At 44.1% G+C, this 13161-nt stretch overlaps 1 protein-coding gene across 1 annotated transcript in view; it reads left to right on the plus strand.

Annotated features, from left to right (window-relative positions):
* The window catches only part of LOC126470783 (plexin-B), a 1233199-nt gene that overhangs the window by 1052262 nt on the left and 167776 nt on the right, over window positions 1-13161 (plus strand). The window contains exon 6 of the mRNA XM_050098792.1: window positions 10165-10297. Coding sequence (XP_049954749.1) covers window positions 10165-10297 — 133 coding nt within the window. The remainder of the gene's footprint in view (window positions 1-10164; window positions 10298-13161) is intronic.

Raw genomic sequence — 13161 nt, forward strand, 5'->3', positions numbered from 1 at the left:
GGTATAATCCATGGCTCTTAATTATTTCATCACAAATATAATGAAAACATTTTGCCTATACATCACTCTTTTTTAGTCATTTGTCTTCTGACTGATTTGATGCGTGTGACCACTATTTCCTATCCTGTGCCCATCTCAGAGTAGCACTTGTACCCTACACGCTCAATTACTTGCTGTCCCTGTAGTTGTAGTTGAGCGGTTTTTCGTGTCTGGCAGCTATGGGGAGGACCCGGATTTGATTCCCGTTATAGTCAGGGATTTCCCTTTTGTTGGACTGAGACCTCTCGGACTCATGAAGCCAATGGAGAAGCTACTTAACTGGGAGGCGGCGGCTCCAAGGTCTCAAAAGCTGACTATTGCCGGAAGGGTGGTTTTAGTGTCAATCCAAACAGCATCCAAAAAAAATGGCTCTGAGCACTATGGGACTTAACTGTTAAGGTCATCAGTCCCCTAGAACTTAGAACTACTTAAACCTAAGGACATCACACACATCCATGCCCGAGGCAGGCTTCGAACCTGCGACCGTAGCAGTCGCGCAGTTCCAGACTGTAGCGCCTAGAGGGCCGGCCGAAGTGGCCGTGCGGTTAAAGGCGCTGCAGTCTGGAACCGCAAGACCGCTACGGTCGCAGGTTCGAATCCTGCCTCGGGCATGGATGTTTGTGATGTCCTTAGGTTAGTTAGGTTTAACTAGTTCCAAGTTCTAGGGGACTAATGACCTCAGTGGTTGAGTCCCATAGTGCTCAGAGCCATTTGACCCATTTGTAGCGCCTAGAACCGCTAGGCCACACCGGCCGGCTCAAACAGCATCCAAATGACGTCATATGGCATAGGGTGACACGGCGGTCGGTTGGCATCAACTATGTTTATTCTCCTGGCTAAAAGTATATTTTGCCGTGTTTTTCGTGAAGAAATCTGAACTGCTGCGTGTCAAATCGAAATTACTCCAAAAAACGTTAGTACCAAAGGGAAGATTACCTGAAAAATTCAAATTTAAGCAGAAATTGGACAAAACCGGAGTCATTAGCAACGTTTTAAATGAGAGAAACGAAAAGCGTATGGTAAAATTGATGCGTATTTTTAGTTGTTGCGAACACTGATTTGAAATATCTTAAATAACAGTACAGCAATTAGCGTCTCAGTGGCCGCACAAATGACACAGTACCTGTGTTACCGTTTTATTAGAGCGCTTTGGACGTCCCGAACGGAAAAAATTCTCAACTTGTCACGCAGAATCGAAAGCGGAAAGGAGGTGTCTGTTGTTAGTAGTGCCAATCTAGATAATGTCGGGCAGCTACTGTGCACCAGGCGACAAACGAGACAACGTACACAACGGACGGACGTATTAAAATTCCGTCTGCTTGTGAGATAGTAATCAAACGAGCGATCTGACTGTTACCGAGTACTCGCCTCAGCTCTGCTGAAAAGCAGAACGTGCCCTACGTGATTGTCAACGAAGCAGTATAGCAGCGCCGTTATGCCTGCGTGCAGAAACTGTCAAGGCTGCAGCGGACAACGCTATGGACACCACGCACTATTAAACCATACTCTCCCGGGCCTGACGCCGAACACACACCTCACCACCCATCTAATTGACTAAAAATCGTTACCAATCAAACCAACATACAATTATCCAGTCGTCAATAGTCAAACTGGCTCGTTACACCTAGCGAATCTTTGTTACCAGTTATTTTACCAGCCGGCCTTTGTAGCCGAGCGGTTCTAGGCGCTTCAGTTCGGAACCGCGCTGCTGCTACGGTCGCAGGTTTGAATCCTGCCTCGGGCGTGGTTGTGTGTGATGTCCTTAGGTTAGTTACGTTTAAGTAGTTCGAAGTCTAGGGGACTGATTACCTAAGATTTTAAGTCCCATACTGCTTAGAGCAGTTTGAACCATTTTTGAATTATTTTACCTGAGAGATATGATATGCGTCGAGGCTAGCAGATTTACACAGTTGTGCCACCACTTGGACGTTTCCTGCAGTTCAATCTAAACTCGATATATTTCAGGTAGTGATTTTAGAACACTCCACAGATGCTACTGTTTGCGATATCGAGGCACAATTCCTCCAGGTGGCCACTGTCTACCCTTCGCCAAACAAATGCAGATCAGTTTGTTTCATCATCAAAAATGTTTCAAATGGCTCTGAGCACTATGGGACTTAACATCTGAGGTCATCAGTCCCCTAGAACTTAGAACTACTTAAACCTAACTAACCTAAGGACATCACACACATCCATGCCCGAGGCAGGATTCGAACCTGCGACCGTTGCGGTCGCGCGGTTCCAGACTGAAGCGCCTAGAACCGCTCGGCCACACCGGCTGGCTTTCATACTCATACTTTAAAGTTCACTATGTACCTTTATGTAGCAGAATCACAATGAGTTGTAGAATTCCACAATGACTTTTCGGAAGAACATCACATGGCAGCATGATTGGGCTTACAAAAAGAGAGGATGATGGTCCTTCAGTGATCACAACGCATAAAAGTATTTGTTTTGCATGCCCAAATATTAAAATTGATCACTGTCTAATAGTAGACGTCGGATTCAGGTACACACCGGTACGTATAGAGTTGTTTTTTTTTAAAAAAACACCCATGACGTTATACAGAGTAGTCACAGTAAGATTGGTTCAGAAAGTTTTCCTAAATCTGACACTTTAACAAGGTACCTTAATGGAGTACTGTTCCTCACAGAAGATGCTGTAAATGGCTATCAGTGACATCGAAGTAGTGATATACGTGATTTATCAAACTGCGAGACGCACTCGGCACCTCAGCCTGAGGGGTTTCAGCAAAAGCCTTTTCCATATTCTGCTGTATCTCGTCCGGTGTGTGGGGATTATTTGACTACACCTGACTCTTCAGTTTTCCTGACGGGTTCAAAAGAAAACACTGAATGACGGATCAGACGATCTTGGAGGCCAGTAGAATTTGCTGCCTTTGCTAAGTGTTCTCTTCTCTTCTTGCCGAACACCTCACGAACTCGTGTGAAGGCATCAACATGTGCGGTGTGTGCTGTTTATCTTGCTGAAAATATCCAAGCAGTCTTTCAAGTTCTGACATTTGATCCATGAATTGATTAAACAGGTTCCGGGCATACCATTCAGCACTAACAGTTTTTCGATCCAGTCTTATTTCGGTTACCCCATAGGTGCAGACATTCCACCTGGCGACGGTAAACTAAAATTATTCCTGTCCTCCAATTCTGACTAAGGCTTTTAAAATGTTTTTCTGCGACTGTAAGGTTCATGCAGGATCTTCACATCGTTGTGACTGAAAAGAACCTAGACCCATAACTCCACTTAACGCATTTTGAAACTTAGCTTTTAATAGTGTATAATAATACACTGAAGAGCCAAAGAAACTGGTACACCTGCCTAATATCGTGTAGAGCCGCTGCGAGCACGCAGAAGTGCCGCACCACGACGTGGCATGCACTCGACTAATATCTGAAGCACTGGTGGAGGGAACTGACACCATGAATTCTGCAGGGCTGTCCATAAAGCCGTAAGACTGTGAGGGGGTGGAGATCTCTTCTGAACAGCAAGTTGCAAGGCATCCCATATATGCTCAATAATGTTCATGTCTGGGGAGTTTGGAGACCAGCGGAAGTGTTTAAACTCAGAAGAGTGTTCCTGGAGCCACTCTGTATCAATTCTAGACATGTGGGGTGTCGCATTGTCCTGCTGGAGTTTCCCTAGTCCGTCGCAATGCACAGTGGACGTGAATGGAGCAGGTGATGAGACAGGATGCTCACGTAAGTGTCACCTGTCAGAGTCGTATCTAGACGTATCAGGGTCCCATATCACTACAACTGCACACGACCCATACCATTACCGAGCCTCCACCAGCTTGGACAGTCCCCTTATGACATGCAGCGTCCATTGATTCATGAGGTTGTCCCCAAACCCGTACGCTTCCATGCACTCGATACAGTTTGAAACGAGACTCGTCCGACCAGGCAATTAGTTTCCAGTCATCAACACTCCAATGTCGCTGTTGACGGGCGAATCGTAAAGCTGTGTGTCGTGCAGTCATCAAGGATACACGAGTGGGCAATCGGCTCCGAAAGCTCATATCGATGATGTTTCGTTGAATGGTTCCCACGCTGACACTTGTTGATGGTCCAGCATTGAAATCTGCAGCGATTTGCGGAAGGGTTTGCACTTCTGTCTTCTTGAACGATTCTCTTCAGTCGTCTTTTGTCCTGTTCTTGCAGGATCTTCTTCCGGCCGCAGCGATGCCTGAGATTTGATGTTTTACCGGATTCCTGATATTCACGGTACACTCGTGAAATGATCGTATGGGAAAATCCTCACTTCATCGCTATCTTAGAGATGCTGTGTCCCATCGCCCGTACACCGAGTATAACACCACTTGCAAACTCATTTAAATCTTGATAACCTGCCATTGTACGAGGGTAACCACAAAAGTAAGGTCTCCTATTTTTTTTATAAGTACAGAACTCTGTTTGTGTGGCAGTTGGTCACACTGTTATGAAGAATGCTTCACACGCTGTGTGTAAACGGGTTGGTTCAAATGGCTCTGAGCACTATGGGACTTAACATCTGAGGTCATCAGTCCCCTAGAACTTAGAACTACTGAAACCTAACTAACCTACGGACATCACACACATCCATGCCCGAGACTGGATTCGAACCTGCGACAGTAGCAGTCGCGCGGTTCCAGACTGAAGCGCCTAGAATCGCTCGGCCACATCGGCCGGCTTCACAGAGTTAGTACCGCTTACAGAAGCCCAGATAGCTTTAGGAACAGAAAGCTGGTTGAAAGAGAAGTGAATACTTACAAAATTCTAAGTCCCAATTGGAAAATTTATCGTATGGATAGGTTAGTCGGCAAAGAAGTCAGCGTATTTACTGCAGTAAAGAATTCTATATTATCTTGCAAGATTGTCGCAGATTCAGAATTTGAATTAATCTGGGCGAACTTAAGCATGGAAGGTCGGTCGAAAATGGTAACTGGATGCTTTTATAGACCACCTGGGTCAGGAGCTGTAGCGATAGAGCGCTTCAGATAGAACTTGCAGACTATTAAGAACTACATTATGCACACAACTGCATTGGTATATTTTATTAGAGGCGGTCGATTTCAGTCTAGGATCAAACCGCCATCGGGTCCTAAAAATGTCTCAGCTACGCATTTGCGTAATTCGAATAACAGCTCTATATACGTAACATACATGTCCATATAGCCAGCTAGATGTTTGCGTATGGTAATCTCATGCATGAGAGTGGCAAGATTCATCCGACCAAATGACTTTCTTCCATTGCTCCATAGTCCAAGTTTTATAGCTTAGGAACCACTTTTTCCTGTTACGGCCATGTGCATCACTTGACAAGTGATTTTCTAATTCCTGCTCGTCCTGTAGTTCCCTTCTTATGGAGCTCACTTCGTCTCGTTTTGTTGCTGACAGGATTCGTGAGTGCGACATTCAGTTCTGTTGTGACTTTCGCAGTTGTCGTCGTCTTATTTTTCGTTACAATCCTCTCCAATAACAGTCCGCGCTGTGACTTAGTTGTGACGGTACCTGCTGAAGCACCAGAGACTTATCCTCCTTTGTTTTTGGGAACACCCACCGTACGAACACTGACAATTTGCCCACATTCGAATTCACTTAGCTCTGACGTAATGCAGTCACAACTACACCGAACACTGTTCTGATCACTTGTAACGTATTTAAGACATTGCACGGGTGTCGTTCGTAGTCAGATACAATAGCGCAACCGCCAGGCTTGCTTAGCATCAGGTCCAGAACCGCGTAGCTGCTACGGTCGCAGGTTCGAATGCTGCCTCGGGAATTGATGTGTGTGATGTCAAATGGTTCAAATGGCTCTTAACATCTGAGGTCATCAGTCCCCTAGACTTAGAACTACTTAAACCTAACTAACCTAGAACCGCTCGGTCACAACGGCCGGCTGTCTGATGTCCTTAGGTTAGTTAGGTTTGAGTAGTTCTAAGTCTAGGGGACTGATGACCTCAGATGTTAAGTCCCATAGTGCTTAGAGCCAGCCATTAGCATCAGCATTTATGTTCAAGCATGCATTTCTCGCGGTGCTCCCATACATTTGTCAAAGTCCTGTAGATGTAGTTCTAAGTCTAGGGGACTGATGACCTCAGATGTTAAGTCCCATAGTGCTTAGAGCCAGCCATTAGCATCAGCATTTATGTTCAAGCATGCATTTCTCGCGGTGCTCCCATACATTTGTCAAAGTCCTGTAGATGTAGGTCACTAGTGAAGGATTCATCTAAATTATGTTATAGCAAAAAAAATGGCTCTGAGCACTATGGGACTCAACTGCTGAGGTCATTAGTCCCCTAGAACTTAGAACTACTTAAACCTAACTAACCTAAGGACATCACACACATCCATGCCCGGGGCAGGATTCGAACCTGCGACCGTAGCGGTCTCGCGGGTCCAGACTGTAGCGCCAGAACCGCTCGGCCACCAGCGGCCGGCTATATGTTATAGCAACATAAGAACATGCTGCCTTGTATCTTGCATTGTACTTCGATGAAGACGTAATAGCAACCTGCTGTCTAATTAATGTTACTCCATACAATGACTTTTGCCTTCCTGGCGTAAGTAATTGTGTCAACATGATCTTGTGGAAAATAAATGGTAAATATGCGTGGAAACTATTCTAACGAATGCATGAGACTGAACTGTTAGGTCCTGTCGTGTAGAGGTACCAACCAGGCAACATATTAGCGTAAATCGATGTGTTATGGCTCGATAGCTAAGTTCTGCTGGGAAGGGCCCGCGAGTTGCTTCGTTGTCCGTCAGCATGGGAGAAGTTGACGTTGTCGGTGTGTCCGCCGTCGGATTTTACGTCGCATTAACTATGCAAGCTCCACTGGACAGACAGCGGTCGAAGCTAAGCTTTATGGGCGCAAGTTGCGCGTCTCAGCGAACTCAGTCATCCGCAATGGCCACAGGCGTCAACCTTATTTGAACAGTTCGCTGCCAGCTTATATCCCTGCCAAGCGCACCCCTAATAAACGGGCACTCTTGCAGATCCGCAGTTACGTCCCTCACGGTGTGACAAACTACATAATAACGGGCCCTCATTTAATCGTGTATAAAACCGACTATTTGCTTTTAGTAACTCTTTTTCTGCAACCTGATTATTTGATTCGCAATAACTATTGTTGAATGTATAATAAAAAGTGGATATACTTAAATGGTTTGCTTGCGGTGGTTCATCCTAGTTAGTTATACTATTTTTATGCGCGATAATTCGAACACCGACCCAGGCGTCTTCTTCAGGTGCTATGAGCTGCGCTGCTTTGCGTACTCGCTGTCTGGGCACCCAAGTGAAGTACTGTTGGTGTTGCGCCGCTATTTCTGGAAGACTTCAACTTCTGGCGCCCACTAGGCCCTTTGATGCTCCTTTATTTTTGGAGCCCGCACTATTACTCCTTGGAATGCACATTTCTCAGCGTTTTCTAACTCTGGTATACAAAAATATCTTTCTCTGTTTATTCAACAACCATTTTAACCACATCTTCCCTCGCATGCTTTATTCTTACGGATGATCCTGTACAGGGTGAATCAGAACTCAACAGTGAAGCTTTCAGAGGTGATACTATGCATCAAAACAAGTAAAAAAGTCTTGTAAACATGAGATCTAAAGTGCGTACATTAAGAGCTATGAACACTTGTGCTGTGAAACACATCTCTTCTACTGAACAAGTGCTCATAGCTCTTGAGGTAAGCATTTTAGAGCCCATATTTGCTAGACTTTTTCTCTTGGTTTGGCCTGTGCTACCTGCTCCCTGAATGTGTAAGACAAAGAGGTTTCAGTAGAAGAGATACGTTTCACAGAATCGAAGATGAACAAGTGCATATAGCTCTTTAGCTATACACTTTAGAGCCCATGCTTAATAGACTTTTGATCTTGTTTTTTTTCATAATACCATCTCTGAAAGTTTATCGGTGTAGTTCTGGTTCACCCTGTATACACAACATTCAATTTAATTAACTGTGTTTTCAAAGTTAAGTGATAGACCAGTTACCGAGAACTTGTTACCTATCGATAATACAATAATACTTTTGAATATTTCATTTATAGCTCTTTATGCTGTTGCAGCTCTATTGAACTTCATTATGATGCATGCGTCATCAGCAAAGAATAATGTCTCTTTTTTATCAGTGTAAGACGGAAGGTAATATATATAACGAGAACAGAAGTGGCCCCAAAATTGAACCCTGTGGACTGTTAATAGTAATTGTCTCCACTCCGAAGGGGAGTTTGGTGGCTGTGATGTTGCTTGTGACAGGAGAGGACGGGCCTACAGTGCGGTTCGGAGGACTAGCCACAGGCCATCGGTATGGGCAGAGTTGTAAAACTGCCGTACGCTACCATACGTAGGCGTATACTGCGGTAGTTTTCCTAGTAGCCCTGGTCAGATAGAATCGACCCGCGTTACCCGCACGTTAGGCTTTTTGCGTACTCAATGGGCATTTTTTTCAAGTTATTGGCTTTCGGGCTGTGCCCATTCAACAATGTCAATAGTAATTTCAATTACGACGATACGAAAGTAAGGACAACTCAACACACCTCTGGATCACGGGGTCCCGGGTTCGATTCCCAGCCGGGTTGGGGATTTTATGTGCCCGGGAACTAGGTGTTTGTGTTGTCCTCATCATTTCATCATCATCATCGTCATCATTCGTGACAATGGCTAGATTGGACAGTGTAAAAATTGGGACTTTGTACGGACGCTGATGACCGCGCAGTTGAGCGCCCCACAAACCGAACATCACAACTCAATACGCAAGTCCATAAGCAGAGAAAAATCTCCGACCTGACCGCGAATCAAACCCGGGCCTCTTCGCTTAGCATTCCGCCGCACTGACTGCGCAGCTATCGAAGCGGACTGTACTGAGTTTTACGTATGCTATCATTGTTTCTAGGTTCCCATAGAAACTGGAAGCGGTGAACATATAGAAACGGAGTGAGGGTAAATAAAGGGCCGCGTAACCTACAGAACTACTTTGTTCTACATAGTTATCTTCCAGTCTATTACTTAAAAATTAACATTATTTACAGTAAAATTGAAATTTTCAACGTTTAATTCAGGTTTTATTCGAAAATTGTTTATTTGTAACTTACAAAACGCAATTTACATTCTTTAAGAATATAAAATATGCACTGGACTAGCACTGAATGTTATGTTTGGTTCTAATTATGTGCAATACAAACAACCAAATAAATAAAAAGCAAAGAGAAGTCGTTGGATCCCAGTTCCTCTCTTACACATTCATTTGCATTTCTTCCCCTAGCAATGCTACGAATGCAATTTTGTCATATGATGACATGATGGAGACCGTGGCTGTTGTTTGAAAACAAATGTTGATGGTGTTAGGACAGCAACCAGCCACAAATTTACTTTCAGTTCCTTTATTCAAAGGCTACCGTTACCGGTTTCGAATCGTTGTGATTCATCCTCAGACGGTTTACATGCTTTTTTTATGACATGTGGTGTGTTTTTTACAGATTAACTGTCGTGAAACGTCGGTCTCGAGTGTTTGTATTCATAAAATTCGTTCAGCAGATGTCAATGCATTCCCACTACATTCTTATTGTTGCACACGTAAATTGTTCTCACTGAACACTTAAGATTTGTCACATGTTTTGATACATGCATCAAATATGTGGTGCGTGGTAGAAATTTCTACCACACACCACATATTTGATGCATGTATCAAAACATGTGACAAATCTTAAGTGTTCAGTGAGAACAATTTACGTGTGCAACAATAATAATGCAGTGGGAATGCATTGACATCTGCTGGACGAATTTCATGAATACAAACACTCGAGACCGACGTTTCACGACAATTAATCTGTAAAAAACACACCACATGTCATAAAAAAGCATGTAAACCGTCTGAGGATGAATCACAACGATTCGAAACCGGTAACGGTAGCCTTTGAATAAAGGAACTGAAAGTAAATTTGTGGCTGGTTGCTGTCCTAACACCATCAACAAATGCTACGAATACTACCGGTAATTCTACCGTTTCCTGCTTCATTTATGTACTGTACCAAAACTACCGAACTGTAGTTTTGGTAGAGCGCGACTCTGGGTATAAGCTGTTGTTTATGGCGATTCTGTGATGTTTGTTGTAATGTTGCAGGTGCACGGTGCGCAGCGCCTGTCAGAAGGCGAGCCATTCGTCGCCACGGTGGCTGTCGTTGGGCACAGGCCAGCAGTGCATCGACTTCGAGCAGGTGCTGCCCGATCGCATACCCGTGTCTCAAGTCACAACGGTAAGCTGCCGCTCTCTATAAGAGATCATCTTACTAAAACAAACAGGAGTATTTTCTCTGCACAGTGAAGATTTTGTTTCATATACTCAGTTTTCTTTTATATCGGTTCCAGTTTATACAAGGGGAAGGCGCCTAAATTTTTCACCTCAAGTATCTTCTGTCTCTTTGCAGCTATTTGTTATCTCATTTCACGTAGTCGAATATTGACCAAGTCTCACGAAACAAAGATCAATGCCTTTTCGTAATTTCAAGAATCACCAACATCCAGGCGTTAACTTTTGTTTAACGAAATTTTGATTACTGAAGCCTCAAACTTGCAAATCTGGATGAGAAACTTTCAGTGATATAATTTGTGGTTTGCATACTTCTTAACAGCACTATTCAGATTTGTGCAGTTTTACTACAAATTATCGCATTTTTAGAAAGCTGCTACGGTTATTTCGGCTACTGCTCGTGACTCCGACGCTGGTTTCGTTCACGTCCAAACGGACTTTGTCACTTAGTAGTCCTACGATTTCCCTAGGCTTCTTTACTGTTTCTTTGAAAACTGCTGTCGACACTACTGTTATCTTCTCTAATGCTTAATTTCGATCGTACATACCCCTTTTAGTATTGCTATTGCTTCTTCTGCACTGAAGCCATGTATGTTATAACACGTTTTTTCCTTTCGAGTTTGGTGTACCACGATGAGTGGAGATACGCACCATCGTATGCGCATTCTCGTTTTCCTTTTCATTAGGAAAAACGGGGCAGAAATAACATTATATTCATGCCGTTGGAAGGCGTTACCTTTTGTGTAACTTAGTCCCCATTAATGAATGCAATGACAGACGAGAAACTTCTTATACACTTACAATGAGGCGACAAAAGTCATGGGATACCTCCTAAACAAGTCGTTGGAAATGCCCTTCAGAAAGTTTCAGCCATACTGCCCCTATTCCGAAAGTGTTGTCGATTTTGTGCACGAATTGACCCTCCATTATATCTCATAGATGTGCCATATAGTTCGTGTCAGGCGATCTGTGTGGCCAAATCATTCGCTCGAATTGTCCAGAATGTTCTTCAAAACCAGTCGCAAACAATTGTGGCCAGTGATATAGCGCGTAGTTATCCATAAAAACTCAATCGTTGTTTGGGAATATGAAGTTCATGAATGGCTGGAAATGGTCTCCAAGTAGCAGAACATAACCATTTTCAGTCAATGATCGATTCATCTGGACCAGAGAACCCAGTCCATTCCATGCAGACACAACCCGCACCATTATGGAGCCACCACCAGCTTATACAGTGCCTTGTCGACAACCTGGGTCCATGGCTTTGTGGGGTGTGTACCACACTCGAAACCTACCATCAGATCTTACCAACTGAAATCGGGACACATCTGACCAGGGCACGGTTTTCCAGTCTTCTAGGGTCCAAACGATATGGCCATGAACCAAGGAGTGACACTGCAGCCGATGTCGTGCTGTTGGCGAAGGCACTCAACGTTGGCCGTCTGCTGCCATAGCCTATTAACGCTAAATGTCGCCACACTTCACGCAGTGTTGCTTGTCTTTTAGCACGTACAGCTCTACGTAAACGCCGCTGCTCTCGGTCGTCAAGCGAAAGCCCTCGAGCAATGCGTTGCCCGTAGTGAGAGATAATGCCTGAAATTCGGTATTCTCGGCACACTCTTGACACTGTGGCTTTCGGAATACTGAATTCCGTAACAATTTCCGAAATGGAATGTCCCATGCGTCCAGCTCCAAATACCATTCCGCGTCCCAAGTTTGTTAATGCCCGTAGTGCGACTATAATCATCTACATCTACATGGATACTCTGCAAATCACATTCAAGTGCCTGGCAGAGAGTTCATCGAACAACCTTCACAATTCTCTATTATTCCAATCTCGTATAGCGCGCAGAAAGAATGAACACCTATATATTTCCGTACGAGCCCTGGTTTCCCTTATTTCATCGTGGTGATCGTTCCTCCCTATATAGGTCGGTGTCAATAAAATATGTTCGCATTCGGAGGAGAAAGTTGGTGATCGGAATTTCGTGAGAAGATTCCGTAGCAACGAAAAACGCTTTTCTTTTAATGATTTCCAGCCCAAATCCTGTATCATTTCTGTGAGACTCTATCCCATATTTCGCGATAATACGAAACGTGCTGCCTTTCTTTGAACTTTTTCGATGTACTCCGTCACTCCTATCTGGTAAGGATCCCACACCACGCAGCAGTATTCTAAAAGAGGACGGACAAGCGTAGTGTAGGCAGTCTCCTGAGTAACGTCGGAAACCTGTTCACATGAACCACCTAAGTACAATGACAGCTCCGTCAATGCATTGCTCTTTTATACCTTGAGTACACGATACTACCGCCATCTCTATACGTGCATGTCTCTATCCCATGACTTTTGTCACCTCAGCGTGTATGAGACGCAGGAGAGTTGAAACCTTTTCATAGCGTAGGAATATAATGTTATCGAGTAACAGATTTGAAAGTTGTTGTCTCACACCTCCCTGATCGTTAAGAGACTCCCCGTATAGCGTGCTTCTGACCCAATATCATCGGCATTTGTTTTGGCACGAACGCCTTTTATCTTCTCCATTTATTTCTAAGACACATTCAGCAACAGGATAATTATTTCTTATTGGCATCCACTTTATTGCGGCTTCATTACGCTCTAGTTTTCTTTTTTGTTCGCTTCTAATCTCCTGACGACACTGAGATCATTAGAGATGGAATCCTAAGTTAGATTTCCTTTCAGTGGGTGGAGGGAATGGGCCCTGGCCTTATAAAAGGAATCCTTCACGGCTTCACGTCAAGGCAACAAAAATTTAAATAAAAACGCAGGGACATTTTAACGTGATTCCTCCG

This window comes from Schistocerca serialis, chromosome 3 (genome assembly GCF_023864345.2).
Source record: "Schistocerca serialis cubense isolate TAMUIC-IGC-003099 chromosome 3, iqSchSeri2.2, whole genome shotgun sequence".
In the NCBI taxonomy this organism is placed as follows: domain Eukaryota; kingdom Metazoa; phylum Arthropoda; class Insecta; order Orthoptera; family Acrididae; genus Schistocerca; species Schistocerca serialis.